This window comes from Brassica napus, chromosome C4 (genome assembly GCF_020379485.1).
Source record: "Brassica napus cultivar Da-Ae chromosome C4, Da-Ae, whole genome shotgun sequence".
NCBI lineage: Eukaryota > Viridiplantae > Streptophyta > Magnoliopsida > Brassicales > Brassicaceae > Brassica > Brassica napus.
Window position 1 is genome coordinate 8,712,895 of NC_063447.1, and position 21,437 is coordinate 8,734,331.

General features: G+C 36.1%; 3 protein-coding genes across 4 annotated transcripts; all 3 read left to right on the forward strand.

Annotated features, from left to right (window-relative positions):
* Positions 1-11: 11 nt before the first annotated feature.
* LOC106396068 (polyadenylation and cleavage factor homolog 4) lies at positions 12-4,738 on the forward strand. Of its 2 annotated transcripts, XM_048754601.1 has the most exons (8): positions 12-129; positions 207-615; positions 1,541-1,642; positions 1,728-1,985; positions 2,085-2,207; positions 2,289-2,726; positions 2,813-4,312; positions 4,401-4,738. In XM_048754601.1, exons 2-8 carry the CDS (start codon positions 259-261, stop codon positions 4,413-4,415), a joined length of 2,793 nt encoding a protein of 930 aa, XP_048610558.1. In that variant the 5' UTR covers positions 12-129; positions 207-258; the 3' UTR covers positions 4,416-4,738. The 2 variants fall into 2 exon arrangements, with proteins under 2 accessions (XP_048610558.1, XP_013691817.2); XM_013836363.3 differs by having other exon boundaries at positions 21-615.
* A 156-nt stretch (positions 4,739-4,894) lies between these two features.
* LOC125585480 lies at positions 4,895-8,947 on the forward strand. Its single transcript, XM_048754602.1, has one exon. The coding sequence runs from the start codon at positions 6,331-6,333 to the stop codon at positions 7,270-7,272; it is 942 nt and encodes a 313-aa protein (XP_048610559.1). The 5' UTR covers positions 4,895-6,330; the 3' UTR covers positions 7,273-8,947.
* A 1,819-nt stretch (positions 8,948-10,766) lies between these two features.
* LOC106394588 lies at positions 10,767-13,146 on the forward strand. The gene is made up of 6 exons (XM_048754603.1): positions 10,767-10,961; positions 11,481-11,672; positions 11,753-11,879; positions 11,976-12,257; positions 12,352-12,570; positions 12,725-13,146. The coding sequence occupies exons 4-6, from the start codon at positions 12,039-12,041 to the stop codon at positions 12,980-12,982; spliced, it is 696 nt and encodes a 231-aa protein (XP_048610560.1). The 5' UTR covers positions 10,767-10,961; positions 11,481-11,672; positions 11,753-11,879; positions 11,976-12,038; the 3' UTR covers positions 12,983-13,146.
* The last annotated feature ends 8,291 nt before the right edge of the window (positions 13,147-21,437 follow it).

Below are 21,437 nucleotides of genomic sequence, written 5' to 3' on the forward strand. Positions count from 1 at the left end.
AATTCACAAACCCTAATTGATCGGAGCTTGTCCACATCTCTGCCATTGTTGCCGAATCCGAAGCTTTCTTATCTTCTTCTTCTCCTTCTTTCTCGGAGATTCTCGTCTCAGCTGTAGATTGTAACTTAGGTTTCTCTCTTATCGATTTGTAATTCAATCTATCGATTGCTGTAATGCTCTGTTCTATTTATCGATTTTTGAATTAGGGCAATTCCTCGTAGTTTCTTTCGATTCGTGTATTGATTATAGTCCCCCAAGATGGAGAATTCGCGTAGACCGTTTGATAGATCCAGAGATCCGGGGCCGATTAAGAAACCCAGGCTCAGCGACGAACCAATCCGGCAGCTTCAGTCGCAGAGACCGCTCGGTGGTGCCGCGGCGTCGTCGTCAAGGTTTCGAGCTGGTGGTGGTGGGAGAGAAGCGGAGAGTAGTAGCGAGGCGTATGAGCCGCAACTTGTTCATCCGCATTACGAGCTTGTGAATCAGTATAAGTCGGCTTTATCCGAGCTCACGTTCAACTCGAAGCCGATAATTACGAACCTGACGATAATCGCTGGAGAGAATGTTCATGCTGCAAAGGCCGTCGTGTCCACCATTTGCAATAACATCATAGAGGTGAACACCTAGTTTTCATTCCCACTTGTTATAATCCATGTTTGTGTCATTGTATAGTTGTTACTATATAAAAAGGAAAAGGTGAAGGTGGTGGTTGAGATTGTGATCTGTATACGAGGTTTAATGAGAAAAAGAACTATTTTTGAAAGCAACCCTAGTGTCTTTTCTGGAATCTATGTGCTTTTTTATAAGTATTTATCAAAGTCGCAGATCATTCTTGTGAATCAAAGTTTTTACTTTATGCCATCTTTTGGATCACATTCTGTAAAAGATCTGTTTCCCGACACTATGTTTTCTAACCATCTCAAATTAGCTGTTGCCCATGCAGCAGATTGGTCCATATTCGTTTTTTTAAGAATGCATCATGTCATTGTACTGAGTTTTGTAGTGTGTAGTCTTTTTTACAACGTTGGAGTTGTTCAATTCTTTTTTTACTTTGCCATTTGACAAGAGCTCTGTAAGCTATGTGTTAAGTGAGTTTGTATTTTCTTTTAGTGGCTTCTGCTTAACGAAAGCTCTCTCCAGGAAGTGAAATCAATTTGTAGCCATCTTTGGGTAGACGAGAATCATTGGAGCCTGTTCAGTAAAGTTTGTGGGAAAACAAGGATTGCTATTTCACTGTCTCTTCAGCTTAGACATTGACACTTCTAATAGTGTTTCTCTGCCATTTTTGGGCATGTAGATATTGCTGACGTTGTTTAATGGCTTCATGTGTCCCATTTAGATTCCTTGTTTGTCAGGATAATGTTAGTAGTAGCTTGAATGGCATTATATTATTGGTGATTTGAATTCTGGCTGAAGTTAAGTTAGTGATATTTGGTTCTTATCCTTTAGTGTCCCCTCTATTGTGGAAATCCTTGATGTTACTCTCTATGAGATCAAATTTGCCATTTTCTGGGTATCTGATGTGAAGAATATTATGCAGGTACCAAGTGATCAGAAGCTGCCAACGTTGTACCTGTTGGACAGCATTGTGAAGAACATTGGAAGAGATTACATTAAGTACTTTGCTGCCAGGCTGCCTGAGGTTGGTGTTTTGTTGGTAGTCATAGTTATATAGTTTCTTTTGCCTAGAAACTTCATCTGATATCTCTCTTTTCACTTCTGTGCAGGTATTTGTTAAGGCCTATAGACAAGTTGACCCTCCTATGCGTTCTAACATGCGGCATCTTTTTGGAACCTGGAAAGGAGTCTTTCATCCGCAAATACTTCTGCAAATTGAGAAAGAACTTGGCTTTAATGCTAGAAGTGATGGCTCAGCAGCTGCTGTTACCACTGGCAGAACTGATCTGCAATCTCAGCGACCACCAAATAGCATCCATGTGAATCCCAAATATCTAGAAAGGCAACGCCTCCAACAGTCAGGGCGGGTAAGTAAATTAAGCTTGCGGCCACTGAATTTTATTGGTGATCACAAAACGAAGTAACTTCATTGAACTTTCCTGGGTATCTTTTCGGTTTATGTGCAGACAAAAGTAATGGTTACGGATGTCCCTGATATCGCATCCAATTTGACTAGGGATCCAGATAGACTGGAGAGAGTTTCAAGCACAGCTTCTGGAGGCTTGTGGGCAGGTCCAGCTAAAGTGAATGTAAGATGGTTTTTCCTTGATTTGGTTACAGTTTTAACACATTTTCTGTCTTCTGATTGTGACATTCTGTGTTGAATTCAGACCATTCGACGACCTCAGAAAGACTCACTCAGTGAACCCCTCTACGAGAAGGATATGGAGTCAATATCAGAGGAATATGAATATGCTTCTGATCTACCGCACAATTCTAGATCAGTGGTTAAGAAAGTTGGTCCTAGGATTACTGATGATGGGAGTGGAAAACAATGGTACGAAGCTATGAGCAGGGGTCCTGATCTGATTTCGGACCAGAGGGAAGGGTTACACACCAAAAGCAGAGTTTCTAACTACGCAACTGCGAGACTTGAAAATTCGGAATCAAGTGGTCCCAGTAGAAATATAGGCGTGCCTTATGATAGTTGGAAAAACTCCGAGGAAGAAGAGTTTATGTGGGACATGCATTCAAGGGTATCCGAAACAGATGTGGCCACTATCAACCCGAAGATTGAATTTCAGGCTTCAGATGAATCAGAGAGACTGGTTAGCTTTGATAGTAATTTGCATTACTTTTTATAATGGTGTAACTCATTTAGTTTCTTGTCTTTTAACCTTTTCCCATCTTGTAGGAATCTAAAAATCACCTCTTAAAACGGCCAAGGTATTCAGCTGTCGATCCAAGGCTTGATCCGGTGAATTCTTATTCCAGAGAGCAAAAAGATTCAAGTATTCTTGGCCCTTGGACGTCTTCTCCTAGATCTTTGCATGATTCAGAAGTTTTTCCTTCTATTAGTGCAGCCTCAAATGCAGCTAGAAAGGGAATTCAGCCTCAATCTAGGATTGCTAGCTCTGGAATTTTGCCAATCTCAGGACCTGTGTCAGATAAACAGTCGAAACAGAATGTGAGCAAGCAAGATTCTGGAAGAGCTCACTCCCTCACTCAACGTGATCCTAGGGCTTCCCGGTTTCCAGCAAAATCTCAAAGTGAATCCGTGCGGCCCTTATCTTCAAGTAGCCAGTTTAAGAACACGAATACGCTTGAACTGCCCGATTCATCTCTAGTTGAAAAGTTTGACTCTAAGTCAACAGCTGAAAATGCTCGAGGACAAGCCAACATGAATGATTTGTTGGCAGCTGTCATGAAGAGTGGAATCCTTTCTAATAATGCAACTTGTGGTGGAAGCAAGGAGGAGATGTCTCAAAACGGGGCTGACCCAAGGGCACTAACCCTGTCAGCAGTGTCTAAGGATAAGATTTTGCCAACTTCAGCCGCTGGCGCAGTGTCACTTACTGGTGTCACATCAGCACAGACCTCAAAAGAGAAGAGTAAGGCCTCAGATCCTATTTCGTCCCTCTTGAGCTCCTTAGTTTCAAAGGGCTTGATATCTGCTTCAAAGACGGAGCTGCTAGCTTCAAAGACGGAGCTGCCATCTCTCGCTCAATGTGCGGCTCCTTCCGTTTCACAGGACCATAGTCCTGATCATTCTACCAGTAGTTCTATGTCTGTGGTTCCATCAGAGGCTCAGCCAGTGGTTCTTGTGAAGAAGGATCCTTCCACTGCCCTGAAGGTAGCACTAGTTGAAACAGAAAAAATGGAACCCGAAAACCTCATAGGATTGAAGTTCAGAGCAGATAAAATCCGTGAGCTTCACCCCTCGGTGATTAGTAGTCTCTTTGATGACCTTCCACATCTCTGCACCTCCTGTGGCGTTCGCCTTAAGCAAAAGGAAGAACTTGACAGGCACGTGGAGGAGCTGCACGATAAGAAGAAGCTCGAGTTAAGTGGCGCGAACAGTAAATGTAGGGTTTGGTTTCCAAAGGCTGATGACTGGATAGCAGAGAAATCTAGAGAGCTAGAACCTGAATATGAGGAAGTTCTGAGTGAATCCGAGAGTGCTGGTGAGGATGCTCCCGCCGTAGCTGCTGATGAGAACCAGAGCGCATGTATATTATGTGGAGAGATGTTTGAGGACTATTTCAGTCAAGAAATGGATCAATGGATGTTCAAAGGAGCTTCTTACCTTGCCATTCCTCCGGACGAGAGTGAGGCCAATGGACCGATCGTCCATGCAGCTTGTTTGACCAAGAGTTCTTTACCGGGCTTGGGTGTTGGGAATGCAATCAAACAGGTAACTTATCTTTAAAGGCTCGCTCATCTGAAAGTCCATTCTTTAATCCAGCATGAATCCACATTTGCGTGTTGTTCCATTCTGCTAGGAAATGATTGAGTAGCCTCCATATGAAGGTCAAAGGAACATGTGCTGGAGGAAGCGGTGGCATCACAGGGGAAACAGGTTTGGTCGATTTCACGTGATGCTAGTTTTGTAGAAAAGTGTCATGCTTCGAGTTGAGGAAAAAAGAAAGATGTGCAGTATTAAAAAATGAGAAAGAAATATATGCTTTTGTCTCTACTTTTCATTCTATACAAAATACAAAAGAGCAAAGAGGCCTTCCCAATATTGCACATTCCAGATTCTATGCCTTTCTTTCATGTGTCACAGAAAACAAAAGCACTAAGGTTTCTTATGAGCAAAGATTTGTCAGGTTACGTATCATGAACATCCAAAGCAACAAACTACTACCATATATGCTACCTTAGCAATGACTATTTGTTTACTTCTGTTTGAATGATTGTTTTATCATACATTAACTCATTTCGAGTGTAGTTATCGTTATCATGTGAACTCTCATAGAATCAAAGTTCCCTTTACTAGTTTTGCATATCTGGGAAAGAGCAGATTCAGCTAACATTAATTGGGGAGTGACAGAGAGAGAGGGGCAAAAGATTTTATGAATTAAATTGAATGTGCAGTAGTGTTATTATAGGCTGTGTAGGTGGGGAAAGAGAGCTCTAGATAAGCAGAGCGACTGTCCTTCCTTTTGGGAAACCCCAATTTTCACGTGAGCAAGAGCTGGTCAATATTAATGTCGAATCAGATAGGCTGATCTCTGTTTCTTCAATTTCATTGATTATTCATAAATGCACAATTAGTTATTGCTTACAAACGCAGATGTTTGAGAACGTCAATGTGGTTTACAGTTAATGGTGTAGTTGCTCGAAGAAATAAATTACAACAAAATCACTTGAGCAACCGAACCTTACCAAGAGACAAGAGTTTAACGATAGGAGTCTTTTAAAAACGTGTTTATCTTAAGAACCACATTAAGCTTTTTTATAGACTCGATTCGTTTTCGTAACGTCTTTGATGACTCATGATGCCCAATTTAAACAAATAATATCAAGAAGACTTTGAGAAATGCAAGTCCAGTATATCATGTTTCGTTTCTTGTTCATTCATCATGTTTCATTTCGTGTCTTTATGTAGTTTCTTTAGGTAGACTTTTTTTTTTTTTTCTTCTTCTAAGCATTTGTTAATAATTTTTTAACTAGCCAATCTAGTTTTTAAACCATATATAGTTTTACGTTGCTATCAAAAAGATGTCTAGATAAAGTCGATGAGTTTTAAGACTTTATCAATCAAAGGTCTAGTGTGACTCAAGTCGTTCCCTGCCTGACGATCGCATAATTGTCATACTTTTGAAGACGTCATTGGCATACTATTTTGTAATTTTCTTAGAAACTAACGAATATAAATTACCAAACACACACATCTTATTACGAGAACCTAACCTGTATAAGCTATATACATGATTGATAAAATGGAAAAAAAGTTAATCAAAGCATCTCAAAGAAAAAATATCAAGCGAAGAAAGGAGTATATAAAAAATTATTACAAGTTGATAATGAAAGGAACATGGTTTACAAAATATCTAAAATTAAATGAATCTCGATCTCTTGTCATCGGCTTATTTTTTCCATATATAACTTACATTTAATGGTTGAATTTCTTAAAACTTTTTATTTCAATTGAAGTATCAAATAAATAAATATTTTACAGACCTGACGAAACTCAAAAAAAAAAAAAAGGTCAGAAGAGAGACATGTTCACATCCAAGACAAGAAGAAGAAGAAGTCATCTCTTTCTTCTTCATATAGCTTCTCCGCAACTTCCATACCAAAATCTTTAAAACCCTAAACTATTTTCTTGTAGGTCAAGTCTTTGTTCTTCAACATCATTTCTTATTCTCCCAAGACATAATCTCTTTCAAAGCTTCCTCCTCTCTAACTTCCTCACATTCGTGAATCATGAGAGGCATCGTGGCTTGTTACAGCGAACACGCCATTAACGTATCGGATGCGTACTGTTCAGGTCCTTCTAGTCATTCTTACGTGTCCCCGACATTACCTCCTTCCATCCCCGACACAGTAACTACAACTTATAAATCCCATCTCCCTTCTTCCGACAAACCCGTCTATGTTTCGCTCACCTGGTCGGATAATCTCACCGTCGTGATCTCCACGCAACCGAATTCTTACTCTGTCTCCCTCAAGAAACCAAAAGGGTCAAGAAACTTGACTTCTTCCTCCGGTTCACTCAACGCAGAGATCCTCTGGGATCTAACGGAGGCAGAGTACGATAACAACGGACCAGAAGCAACCAGAGGATTCTCCGTCACCGTTTTGGTCAACTCCGAGATCACCCTGAGAGTCGGCGACGTGCGAGACACGTCATCGTGGCGGGTCTCGCGAACGGAGAGGTTCTCTGGAGCTTGCTGGCTCTCCACGAAGGCTCGGTTCTCCAACGCCGGAGATAAACACGAGATTCAGATCCAATGCGGCGGAGGAGGTGGTAGTGGAGGTGGCGGTGGAGAAGAAGGGTACTTATGGAAAACGAAAAGTCCAGAAACGATGTCGGTTTGGGTGGATAAGAAGAAAGTGTTTGAGGTGAAGAAGCTGAAATGGAATTTTAGAGGGAACCAAACGATGTTCTTCGATGGAATGCTTATTGACATGATGTGGGACTTACACGACTGGTTCTCCAGAGAAACGGCATCGTTATCTTCCACTTCATCGTCTTCTTCTTCCTCATCGTCTTCTCCTCCATGTGCTGTGTTTATGTTCAGGAGAAGGAGTGGATTGGATAGTAGATTGTGGCTCGAGGAAGACGAAGAAGAGAATAAGAAAAAGATTGGAGTAAGGGAAGCCAAACATGCGTTTTCTCTTGTCATTTGTGTCTCTAAAAAGTAAAAAGAAACATTCTTATTAACATTTTTGTTTCCCATGCATTCGTATAAAGTTTTCATGATATTAGAAAGTAGATGTTCTTGTTTTGTAAAAATGTTCCTAATTATGTGTGCTAATTAGAGAAAAATCTCACAAAAAAAAAATATAACCAATTTGGACTTGCTTTTAGCCAAATTCATTTCAAACCCATCTCCGAGCGACAAACAAAGTTATCACCTATCTACCAAATTGCTCCATGCAGTGTGATGATGGGTGTCAATAAAGTAGTCCATTATTCTTAAAATGATCGTATGTTGAGCAATTTATCATTAAACGCCATATATGCTTATTATATATCTTGTAAAACAGGGATCGAAATATTTCTTGGGAAGAAAATAAGTTATTTTTCTCGGAAGGCTACGCTTGGTGCTTTGCGCAGCTCGGTGAAGGTTCAGAGAGCCTTCACGCTGAGGATTACAAGCAAGTACTTACGGATGAGTCTTGAGGTTCCGTAGTTTTCAGTATCATTGTTTGTGTTTGTGTCTTCCCTTTAAAACAATATGAATTCATCTTTTCAGTTCTTTGGTTTGTGTTTTGTTTAAAAGAGTGGTAAAGTGAAAGACCCTTTTAAAACCATTTTCTGAGTCGTCTTGTTCTTGTGAAACCTTTTAACAAATGAGTCACTTCATAAAATTTGTATCAGTTTGGTAGGTTTACAACTTTGGAGCCAAAGTGATCTTTGACAAGTAGTAGACATGTCATGCTTGATACAACTGGTAGTGGTAGCCCTGCTTTACACATTTCAACATACATATACTTCATATAGATAATAGATCTTTTCGTTATATTGAAGCTATAAGAAATTAGTTAAAAATCAAATAAAGTTCTATCTTTGCTCAACAGTGCACTTGTGTTATTGATCTCTTTTTATTCAATACACTAAATTGTATTTACTAATTTAAGGGAGAAAAAATCCGAACAAAAACCAGTTGTATATTAAAAGTTGTGTTATCATCTTAATGTATGTTTATTATCTAACCACGTAAGAGTACAAAGCATGATAATTACGATCAAAATAATATTTTTACAGGAAAATTTGATGTCTATAAAAAGGAATACATTTCCGTGTAAAATTTATAAAATAGCCAACCATAATTAACATCGCAGTAAAAAAGTTTCAGCATCACTAACCAAAAATATCATAGTTTGAGAACGTATTAAGACACCAGATAGTTCACATGAAACATATCTTCTTTGTATATATAAAAAGCTTTGTTTCTCTCTCATGGTGTCCAGCTCAGATGCCACGTCATCAATTAGTGTTCTGCTGATGCGACATCTGTCCTCAATTTAAAAAATGTGTTTCATTTATTTGAGGACATAATGGATTTGGGTTTCAAGTTTGTACGGGCTTTATGTCGGTTTAATGGACCCAAAACTGAATAAAGAGCAACTCCTAATGTATAGAAACGCGGCGTTTTGGATTTAGGGCTGAACTTGTTCTTCATCTACGCCGTACGAGAGCTAAACTCGGTTTATGGTTTTGAAAGCGTTCTTTCATCTTCTTCCTTAAAAATCCGAGAGGCAACCAGTTACAGACTTTCAGGTTCACCCTCTTAAAATCGTTGCTTTAATACATTAGCCACGATCTCTCTTCAATGCGAGTTTGACTCCTGCGAGGCGGTGTAACTGTTGGTATGCAATCGAATTGGAATATGTAATATCATAGGTGAAAATGAAATTACTTTTTTTGGCTATAAAAAAGGTTGGCTTTCCTACTCTGAGAATCATCTCATCATTCAGTCCAAACAAACCAGTATCACTAATTTCTGAGAAATTATTTTTTCTGCTTTGAAGACCGGACGCTCCTCCTCCAATGTACAAGTGTGGTTGCTCTGTTTATGGGATGCCAGGAACGTCCAACTAGGGGAACTCATGGGAGTGAATATGCTTCTAGTGGATTCACAGGTTCGTATGTACTGCCGTCCGTGTCTAAAATATATCTTCCTGTTTTTTTTTACGTTTCCGTGTTGAATCCTAATTACCAATATTCCTGTTTAGATCTCTGTTATAACTGGTGTTTTCCCAGTCATAATTTCAACGTTTCTGTCGTGCTAAATCATTTTAACCAAGTTTACCTCCAATCTGTGTAGCATCCGCATCACCGCTTTCCATCATTATTGTTTCTAGCTTAACTTTGTTTGTAAATATTGGAGCTGACTTTTTATGATCTGAAGTTAAAATTTTCGTTAAGACTTTCAATGTTCTTCCCAAGAACAAATTAGTTGCTACTGTGAGTGACTCCTTCTCACCTTAATGTTATTATGTACCTTAGGTTCTTCATCTTCAAAGTTATACTAACGTACAACTTTGAATGAATAAACAAGTTGGAAAAGCTATTGAGACAAAAGGAAATTCTTCACAGATGGTGTGCGTACTTGCTCAGAATTGTGTTATTAACTGATAAACCAAGTGTCAATCAAGTATGTGTTTATAGGTTAGATTGTTATGTTGGTTTTTGAACAATCATCACTACAAGAATTCATCTTGATAGCTAAGGACCGGCGACAGAAATTCTGTAGCCTCAGTTATTAGCAACGTAAATGGCGACAGATGGAAACAAAATACAAATTGGCCAAATTTGTGGCTATTCTGTAGCTATCTGTAGCGGTTTAGCTAGGGATGATGTCTGTAGGTAATTTGTAACTATATAGCTACACATTAGCTATAGATTGGTTGTAGGCAAAAAGTTTTTAGACATGAATGGTTACAAATGTCTTACTTTTTTTGCTTATTAGTTATGAATACTGTAATTTTTTGAAAATACAGTATATAATGAAAATTTACGTTTGGGATTTAGTAGATCTAGATTAATTTGACTTTACATCATCAAATATCACGGTGTTGAAAATTTTAAACAAATCTTTTATGTGTATATCAAACTATTGGATGAGGCGCACATAGTCGAAAACTCAACTTATGCATTGTTTATATATATATCCCATAACACTAGTAAAAAATGTGATAGATTTCATTGCAATTCATCAAATAGTTTCAAAATTTTTAGTTTTCTTAGAGATTATAGTATAGGGGTTGGAGTTGATTAAAGCATAAAAAATAATGTTATAGTTTTTGGGGTTTTAGAGTTGGTTTTTACTTTTTAGTTGGTCACTAGCTTTGTTAACGTTGTAGTTTTAAGGGTTATAGTTTTAGGGGTTATAGTTTAGGGGTTATATTTTATGGGTTGTAGCTTTGTTATAGTTTTAGGGGTTATAAGTTATTATATATGATTTATAGTTCATGGTTACTAATGTGGATTTACATTGAGTTAAATTAAATGTTAAATTCTTTCATAGTAGTGTGAAACAATTTTTGACAAAAAAAAAAATAGCGTAAAACATTTTGGCTCCATTTTTTTGAGTTTGGCTACATTAATAGTTTTTGGCTCCATTTTTGCCACCGTTATTTGGGTTTTGCCTCCATTCGATCTGACCCAAATATTACTGAAGTGTTTTATCTCTTTAACACTTATGCATTTTTACACCTAAACAAAAAAAGAACCCTAGTCTCTTTCCCCACATCTCTCGCGTGAACTCATTGTCTCTTCGTCTCCATTTCTCCTCCGTCGTGTTTGCCGGTCAGTCTCTTCATGGCTTCCACCGGAAAAACCTCCAATTGTCGTCGTTCACGGCGAGCCGAGTTAAATCTATTGGGTAATTTATCTTCTTAGTTCTTTCTTAGGGTTTCGGTTTGGGGTTTTTAAGGTTCAGGGTTTTAATTTGTCTTGAATATCTGTTTCTGGGTCTATAATTCCTGTCCTGAGTCTCTGTTTCTGTCTCACACAATCGATTACCTCTGCTGATATTCTCAGCTAGGGTTTCCTTGTTAGGGTCTTGACTATCCGACTTATCTTTACTCTGGTTTATCTCGTTCTCTGTGTAATTGTTCTTTGTATCTCGTCTTCACTGTCTTGTTTATCTTGTCTCCGTTAAACTTGTCGCTGGTCTTGACTATCTATTTTTATAGTAGCTAGTTTATATTGTTAATAGTCTCTTTGTTACGATTTTGTTAATGGTTCTTTGTGTTATGGTTTAGTGTGTCATTCTCTGTGTGTTTCAGTCAGTTAGTCTCTCCATTTTCATATCTTTTGTTAGTTTAATAAACTATGTGATTCAACCATCTAAAGCTCTTCTTTTTATCTGTTTGTGCTAATGTCTTTGAAATCCTTGTAGTATGCATCCACCAAGAAGAGGAGGTTTCCCCGCAAGAGCTACCGCCGGACGAGGTGGACCCAGTTTCGTGAAGAACACAAATTCATGTGCTCCACCGGGATTTCCACAGCGAAGCATTGAGGAACTACTACAAGCACCTGCACGAAGAAACCAGCCAACTCTCCACCCTAAGAAGAGAGATGGTTCTCTTTGGTAAGATATCTTTCTGACAGAAATTTTATAAATTTGTATTAAAAGTTTAACTAACTAATTGTTCTTTGTGGTTGTGATAGGATATCAATTGACGATGAGGTCAAGTATGATATAAAGAGGGCTTTTTCCAACGATTTTGATGGAGCTTGGTGGAATCTCAGTGAGGTTCCTCCATAGCAGCAAGACAAGTGGTGGTCCAATTTTGTGGTAAGATTCATATTGGTTGTTTCCCTTAACTACCTCTTGTTTAGATTAGATCTATTTTGACATCATATTTTTGCTCTCTTTTTTTTCCAACAAAAGTCTTACTGGGATTCAGACCACCATAATTTGGTGAAGGCTCTTTGGACAAAGCAACTCAGGAGAATGATCTCAAACAACATTAGCAAGGGAGAGACAAACAACAAAAAACCCAACTTTGTCTCTGATAACAACTGGAAGTTGATGTGGAGACATTTGAACACTCCTCAGGCACTTCATGTTAGCAACACAAACTCCAAGAATAGGAAATCAGAGCGTGATGGAGATGGTATACATCAACACATCTCAGGTTCCAAATCTTATGCCAAGGTCAAATATGAAATGGTATAATAAACTTATTCTTATTGTCTTATTGTGTCTATTTGTGTTTCTATGTTTTTCTTGTGTGTCTTTTAATCCATTTGCTTTTTGTATATAGATGATTGAGTTGGGTGAGGAGCCAGCTATCACTGACCTGGTGCGGAAGGCTCATATGAAAAGTGACGGCACGTTTGTAGACAAGTGTGCACAGAGGATTATTGAAGAAGTTGAGTCTATTGTTGTTTCAGAACACCCCAGCACTGATGAGACTGATAGCCAAGGCTCCAACTCAGAAGCATCAATCACACCACTTATGAGAGATGAGGCTTTTTACAAGGTAAATGTTAGATTATTTTGTGGTTCCATTGCTGCGGATGTTAATGGTTATTGGTAATTGTTTGATAAGGCTTTATTTTGTTATGGTTGTGGTAGTGTTATGTTTCGTTGTATGTGTCTAGTGATTTTTGTTTCTTGTTTTTCTGCTTTTGTAGGTGGTCAAGCCACACAAAGGCAGGCTGTTTGGACTTGGAACAGCACAAATGGAGAACTATGATCACATTGCTCCACCTGTTGTTGTTCTTACTCGTCAAGCTCAATTGGAGAAAGAGGTGATTAATCTTACTGGCATGGTCAAGTTGATGAGCCAGCAGCTCACTGCTTTGTGTGAAGCTAGAGGAGTAACAGCCTCTGATGCAACTACCAACCCTTCTCCATCTTCACCTCCTACCACCAATGAGCCGAGAATCTAGATGGTGTTGCTGACTTTCTGTTAGCTTTTTTTTCTGGAAAATTGAAGACATAACAGTTAGAATCTTTTTTGTGTTATGTCTGTTAGTTTTCACATATCGGCTTCATATTCTGTTTCTACTAAATGAATGCTTTGTTTCCATTATGTTCCAAGTGTTTCAGTTTATTTTTATGCTGTTATAGATTTAAAAAATCAATCTATATAGCTTTTTGTGTATTGTAAACAAAAAAATCAATTTTAATTGTCAGGATTCTATAATTTTTGTCATAATAATAATAACCAAAAATTTGGCCGTAGCTATTCTGAATCCAATTCTTTAGATACAAATGTTTTGTAGCTATTCTGAATCCAATTCTTTAGATACAAATGTTTTGTAACTAAATTCGTAGCCCCATTTGCTATAATTTCGCTTAGGATAAATTGTTGCCAAGTTCTGTAGCCACTTAGCTACACTATATCTCTTGCTAAAAGCGTTGCTAAGGTGCGACAGAAAACTCCATAGCCATGTTGTAGCTAATAGCTACGGCCAGCGCTCTTGCTCATCCGTCGCGAGCGAGCTACGACATAGCGACGGATTGGAGTTAGCATCGACGCTGACGCCACGGTTTCCGTCCGTCGCTATCCATCGCTTACTCCATTTTAGCTACAGATTCTCTTTTGTAGCAATGAATAAATCTATAGCTATTTAGCTTATTTCTTGTAGTGCATTGATTTGTTGTTATTTTTAAGAGGAAGGTCCAAGAGAAGATGAGGAGGGCTCACGCACAATGTATCTGCAGTATGTTTCCACCCGGAGCTTCCAATAATACTCACAGGATTTGAGGATGGCACTGTTCGCATTTGGCACCCTATGACGTAAGAGTGTTACGTACGAGTGTTTTATCTAAAACTTTTCTTCTGTCAATAGCAATGAAAAAAAAAAAAAAAAAACATAGCAATGTTGTTTTTTTTTTGGTATTTAACTTAACTACGCCTTGAATACATGAGACTCTTTCTTATATTCATTATCACAGTTGGTTTGTTTTCTCTATTTTGTCTTTTGATTTGTTATTTCCACTTTCGTATTTTCAGGCTAGAGAACACACTGAATTATGCTCTTGAGTTTGCGCCATTGGATACATAAAAAGTTTGCGCCAGTGAGTTTCTGAATTTATGCTTCCGCATTTGACGTTTCTGATTTGTTCTTAGTTTCCCTCTGAAATTGACGATTTGGAGAGCTAATAGCGCTTGGAATTGCTAAGAGATGTTGATGGATCACTGTTATATAATACAAGACCATGAAAAACAAATGTGTTTTCATTTTACAGGGTTGACGTCGTGATGCATGGTATTTCTGTGTTTATTAGTCCTGGTAGTAATAGTAATAGCTGCGTCTAGATGATACATTATTTTCGAGATTAATAAGAAAACAAAAGTAAAGCCAACACAACTTCCACAGCAAACAAAAAGGTCAAAGCGTTTCCCTACCCATCAGAACAAAACATCGAAAAGGGTGAAGATCACATAATCTGTACCAACAGAACAAAAAAGCTTGGTAAACAGACACTAATATAAAGGATTAACGCAAAAATAGAATGTAAGCCCACATACTACAATTATGAAGACTAGGGGAAAGCACATGGAAAAATAATGGCATATGATTGGTAGAGAGAGACACGACACACACAAAGGTAAAACAAAAGCATATATAGACAAAATACAAATCAACACCATACCTACATCGGACTATTCATTTTCACGTTCCCGCGTGGGAGTAACTTAAAAACAATTCACGAATTATAAAATAAATAAGACAAACATAACCCATCCATCACCAATTTTTTTGTATCAAACGCACAATTTTTTTTTATAATCTCGGTGTGATCCCAAAAAATTTTTAGATTCAAGGACGAATCACCAAAAAATTCATAGAAATTCGGATTTTCTTGCCATTTAAAACGTTTATGGGTGGAAGGAGAATCGAATACCAAACACACAATACTGGCACCAAAACAAAAATACGTTCGCACACTACAGTACATAGTTAAAACAAACACAGCAACCTGCGCGAATATTTTTGTAATTAGTAGTTTGGTTTTCAACAATTTTTTTTCGCGCTCACCATTCTAACAACATATGTTAACTTAGCAACAATTACATAATATAATTAAAATTACCAAATTTCAAAAAGAAATAAAAACTTCTTAAAAACAAAATAGAAAAATAAAAAACAATTTCATGGTTCATCAAATTCAAGGTAACAAAAAGGAAAAGGAATCTTACAAAATTTTCATCTTTTCTGAAACCAAATTTAACCTTAGAAAATATTTTGAAAACCATAATCAGTTATTAATACATAATGAAATCAGAAATTTAAACCAAATTAATTAAAATATATATAACAAATGAAAATAAAAATTTAGTTAAAATAACTTGAATTTAATTAAAAAGTAATCATCAAATAAATTTAAAGTAAATACATAACAAAATCCAAAATTCATAAAATGTATAAATAAATAGAGCAAGTAAATAAGAACAAAAAAAAGAAATTAATTTACGCTACTGTTAACTGTTAACGTTTTATCAAACCTAGGCCCTAAAAATAATAAAGAATTAACTCACCAAAAAATAATTAACTAATCCAAATAATTGTTGTTCCCTAACCAAATCCATGTTTACGTGTTACTTACTTTAAATTTAAAAAAAAAAACTAAAAAACTACTAAATTGCAAACATATATCTGATATTCGCTTGACTGGTGTAAACAAGACCAATCAATTAAAATGATCTAAGTATTCTTTTATATCTATCACTACATACGACTACTAATCTCAAAAAGTTTAACAATTAGGATATATTCGCAGGCCTACCCATTCCTATTAATATGTTAATTCATAATACTTCTCAAATTTAAACATTAGACCATCTCCAATGGTTTACTCTACTTTTTTTACTCTAAAATAGAGTAACTTTATAATAGAGTTTATATTTACTCCAATGATACTCTATTTTAGAGTTAAAAATAGAGCCATGAACAAATAAAAAATAAGTTACTCTATATTTGGAGTAAACCTATTTTTCACTCTATTATAGAGTGATAAAAAGAGTACCATTGGAGCATTTTTACTATAAACTCTATTTTAGAGTGAAAAATAGAGTGAAGTTGGAGATGCCCTTGCACCTTTAAAACATAAACGAATACACTAAATATTAACAAATTAGGGTCACCAGTTTTTTTTTATAAATTTCATTAATCTTACCATCTTTCGAACTCACTCACACCAAAATAAATTATTCCCTCATTTGGTCTAACATCAATCAACTTACCGTCGACAAAATCTTTAATAAGTAAGAACATTCACACAATCAATAATCCAAATACAAACAACAAGAATTTCAAAAAAATATTTTAATCAAGAAAAAAGCATTACGCGCGGACTGAACCTATACATGATATTATTAGTTTGAATCACTCATTAAAACACCTCATATTGTTTTAGTTCCTCTTTTTCTTCAGATATAACTTCAGTAGATAATGGTGTCTTAAAGCGGTTTTCGAGTCTTCTGAATCGTCCACTGGAGACATAAGCCGTTGAAGATCCATCTGCCTTCTGCCAGAGGCTTCTTTCGTTGTGTTAAGTTTGATGAGTTATCCGGTTATATCCGGTTAGGAGTTGTGTTCTATGCTCGTCTATTCCGTCGGTAACGTAACTCAATATAGTCATAATCATGGATATTATTGTACGGAGAAAATTGCCAGTAGTAATGTATGATGGAGAAAATTTTATTAAGAACGGTGAAAACTTTAATTATATATACAGTTGTTGCGGACAAATATTCCAAGGTATATCGAGACGTGAAAAGGATTTCTTACCCTAATTGATTTGACAAGTTTCAATGAGAAAATATCTAGAAAACCTATTACAATTTTTTTTTTTTGGCTTGTATCATGTATTATTATTGATTTAGTTTGAGCTAAAAATCATATTTATTGATAAAAATGTTGCCAATCATGTATTAACTTCTATTTAAAGTTTGAGTTATTTTGTGTTATAGCTGAATTTTTTACAACTTTTGTAAAATTGTTAAGTCAGACTCAAAACTTAATGCAACATAAAAAAAATTCATATTTTACAAGTTGAATTACCATTTTAATTGATTATTTCTTTCTAAAATAAAACTGAAAATAATAAATTTTGAAAAATCGTTTACCAACAAAATTGAATTACGTTTTTAGATTCTTATAAAAAATAAAAATATTATTTATGTTCCAAACCAAAAAGTTTACCAATATATTATGTTTATTTTATTTTTTTGAATATATTTTCGACAATATTATACACATCTACCTAATTTTGTGCTAGTCACATATTTTTAGTAATTTTTCTTGTTCCTATTTTTAAATTATTAATAAATTTCAATTATTATACATAATCTTTATTGAAAATATTTTCTGATGATTAAAAAAATCAGTTATAAAATATTTATAAATGACCCTACGTTATATTACTATAAGGTTTTCTAAATTTAAATTCATGCTATTATTACTTTATTTAATTCATTTTTATTAATAATTTTTGTAATAAATAATACTACTAGTGATTATATTTTTTAAAAAAATACATCAAATTTATATTGGGCTTTTTGCAGAATTCACATACAACTTAAAGTCAAACACAAAACTAACCTCCATTTTTTGGAAATTGGTTTTTTCCCTATTCACCCCACAAGTTCATATAATTCACGAAAATGACATCAATCTTTTTTTTCTTTTCGAAAATGACATTTTTACTCTCTCACCCTCATCATCTTCAAGTAATTACAAGATTGTCATTGTCATCAATACCCCAACCACCATGAACAACCAATTTGAAGCTCTTAATGCTCCCAAAATCGAGTTATCCTTCTTCTTTTTCCATTCTTGTGAATTAAACACAACATATCTCTCACTTTCTCTCCACAATGAGCTAAAAAAAACCAAGATTTTGATTCTACACTTTTTATGGTTCATAGAGTAATAGAAGCTAACGATTCAGGGTGGGTCACTTTCGTTTGAGATTATGTGTGCTTGGAGAAGCCTTATGTGTGCTAAAGAATGAACCATAGAGGTTATTTTTGCAATTGACTTTGAAATCGGTTTTCTGAGACGACTGAAAGTTAAGTCGTCTGATTTTGTTTGGTTACAAAAAAATCTCCAAAGAACCTAGACTACTTACATTTCAGTCGTCATAGTTTAGTTTTGCATTTGACTGGATTATTTCAGAAGTTTGACTTCCCCGGACGACTTACATTTCAGTCGTCTGGTGAAAATTGAAATATCAATATTTTATTAACACTAGACGACTTACAATTAAGTCGTCATAGGTTAGTTTTGCAATTGAAAAAAAAACTTCAATATTTAATCATACCCAGACGACTTACAATTCAGTCATCCGCCCGACGACTTACATGTAAGTCGTCCATGATTTTATTCCGAGATTCTGGTCAAACCTCGTAAATCCTAGACGACTTACATGTAAGTCGTCTGACGGACGACTGAATTGTAAGTCGTCTGACGGACGACTGAATTGTAAGTCGTCTATATATAATTAAATATTGAAGTCTTTTTTTTTCAATTGCAAAACTAACATATGACGACTTAATTGTAAGTCGTCTAGTTTTAAAAAAGATTATTATTTTAATTTTCACAAGACGACTGAAATGTAAGTCGTCCAGGAAAGTCAAACTTCTGAAATAATCCAGTCAAATGCAAAACTAACCTATGACGACTGAAATGTAAGTCGTCTAGCTTTTTTGGAGTTTTTTTTTAACCAAACAAAAGTAGACGACTTATTTTTCAGTCGTCTGAAATAACAGATTTCAAAGTCAATTGCAAAAATAACCTCTGCATTGACCAGACGACGTATAGTTTAGTCGTCAGGAGTACTTAGATTGAAGTCGTCCGCTTCGATCTTTAATAAACTTTTGTTTTCTTTGTTCTAAGTTTGCTAATGTGTTTTATTTTGACTTTTTCAGATGATGCGTCAGTTACATGCAGTGTATGGAGAATGGTTATTGAAAGATGGATGTTGGAATTTTGTGGTTGATCATTTCAAAGGAGCGAGAATGTTATTTTTGAGTGAAGGTTCGACACATGCTGATCTTGTTGCAATGGCTCAAGAAGATTATAACCTGGACATGAACACAGAGTCTGTGGAGTTAACCTACTCATTACAACAGATGGCTCCAGACCTTCCTCCTATTCATGTTACAAGTGATAGACAAGTTCGGAACTTGCTCGAGATAACTAAAACGCATGAAGTACGTCTTTGTGTATCAATCTTTAGCAATATGAGAACGGTTTCAGAGGAAAGGGATGAAGATCATATGGAGGATGAAGCTGAGGAGAGAGATGAAGCTGAGGAGGGGGATGAAGCTGATGTGAGGGATGAAGATGAAGAGGGGCGTGAAGCTGAGGAGAGGGATGAAGTTGAGGAGGGGCATGAAGCTGAGGATCATGATGGGGAGGAGGATGCTGACATCCCTGTTGTCGTTGATGCTGAGGATTATAGTGTGTATGGAAAGGTTAAAGATGAGGATGAGGAAGAAGATGATGAAATCTGTTTTGATGATTACAAAGGGGCATATGGTTGTGAAGGAGAAGAATCATCTGCAGACAAAATCTATGTCAACCAGAGTTTTGCTAGTAAGGATGCACTGCTTTCAGAGTTGCGGTTGACAGCGGTGAGGCGTAGGTTCTCCTTCAGAATATTCAAGTCAACGAAAACTCTCTTTGTGGCAACATGTCGTGTTAGTGGTTGTCAATGGAAGGTTCGAGCAAGTGTGAAACATAGGACTAAAATGTTTTGGGTAACCAAGTATATGCCAACTCATACATGTTCCATCCCAGACATAATCGCTCAGCGGAAACGCTGTACTCCGAAGTACATTGGTCGACTTTTCATAGATCATGTTGGAATCATTGATGGGTTGAATCCGCAGCATATCAAAGATGCAATGAAGAACATGTTTGGCATGACACTCGATTACACCACCTCATACAGAGCATTGTTATATGCGCAAGAAATGGTGAGAGGATCAGTGGAAGACGGGCTACTGAAGTTTATTATTTCATTGATTTGTTTATTATTGATAAAAAAAGCTACTCAAGTTTATTATTTCATTGATTTGTAAATGTGTAAACACATTGTTAGCACATGTATTACATCTTGGGAAACATTATTACTGATTTTACAAAAAATTCACAACTAAAAGAGTAGACATGCAATTCACAAAACATACCACAAACAAAACTATTATAGATCATTACTCAACAAAGACAAGCTTGGACTCCACTTGATATGGAATAAGACTTTGTCAGAAGACTTCCAGGAAGTCCAGAAGACTTCTAGGAAGTCCAGACGACTTCCAAGAAGTCTAGACGACTTTCAGGGAGTCTAGACGACTGAAATGAAGTCATCTGGAAGACTTCCTGGAAGTCGTCTAGTGCATTATATTTTAGACAACTAATAGGTAAGTCGTCCCAGAAGTCTTCCATATCTGAAAAACCCGCATATCCAAAAACGTTCAAATGGTTTAAAAACAGAAAAAATGAATGGAAGATTAGATAAATCTACCTTTATAGAAACACAAAAATCTAAAATTAATAGATCTACCTTTAAATGAGTGGAAGATGAGTACCATCTGATTAAAAACCTGCAAAAAAGATGGATTAGTAAGAAAAATATGAGACAAAACTGAAAAATTCATATAAAGTTTGGTGTTTTCAAGTCAAAGAGATTAGAGTGGGTTTGGAGAGTTTTAGTTTGGGAAAAAAGTAAGAACTTTATACAACAAGAAGTTAACAAATGAAGAAAAATGAGACATAAAAACTTACCAAAACGCTCAGATCTATTATGAAAGGGAGACTTCGTCAGAAGACTTCCATGAAGTCTAGACGACTTCCAGGAAGTCCAGACGACTTCCAGAAAGTCCAGACGACTAAAATGGAAGTCGTCTGGAAGACTTCCTGGAAGTCGTCTAGTGCATTATATTTTAGACGACTAACATGTAAGTCGTCCCAGAAGTCTTCCAGATCTGAAAATCATGCATATCAAATCCAGATCTGAAAAACCTGCATATCCAAAAACGTTCAAATGACTTTAAAACAGAGAAAATGAGTGGAAGATTAGATAAATCTACCTTTATAGAACACACAAAAATACATATCTAAAATTAATAGGTCTACCTTTAAATGAGTGGAATATGAGTACCATCTGATTAAAAACCTGCAAAAAAAGATAGATTAGTAAGAAAGACATGAGACAAAACTGAAATGTAAGTCATCTATTTTTAAAAAAAGATAGATTAGTAATTTTAAAAAAAAAATTATGCGGGAATATTTGGACAACTTACATGTAAGTTATCTATTTAAATTTCTTCACTAGACGACTGAAATGTAAATCGTATAGATCCTAAACATAACCCCTAAACTTAAT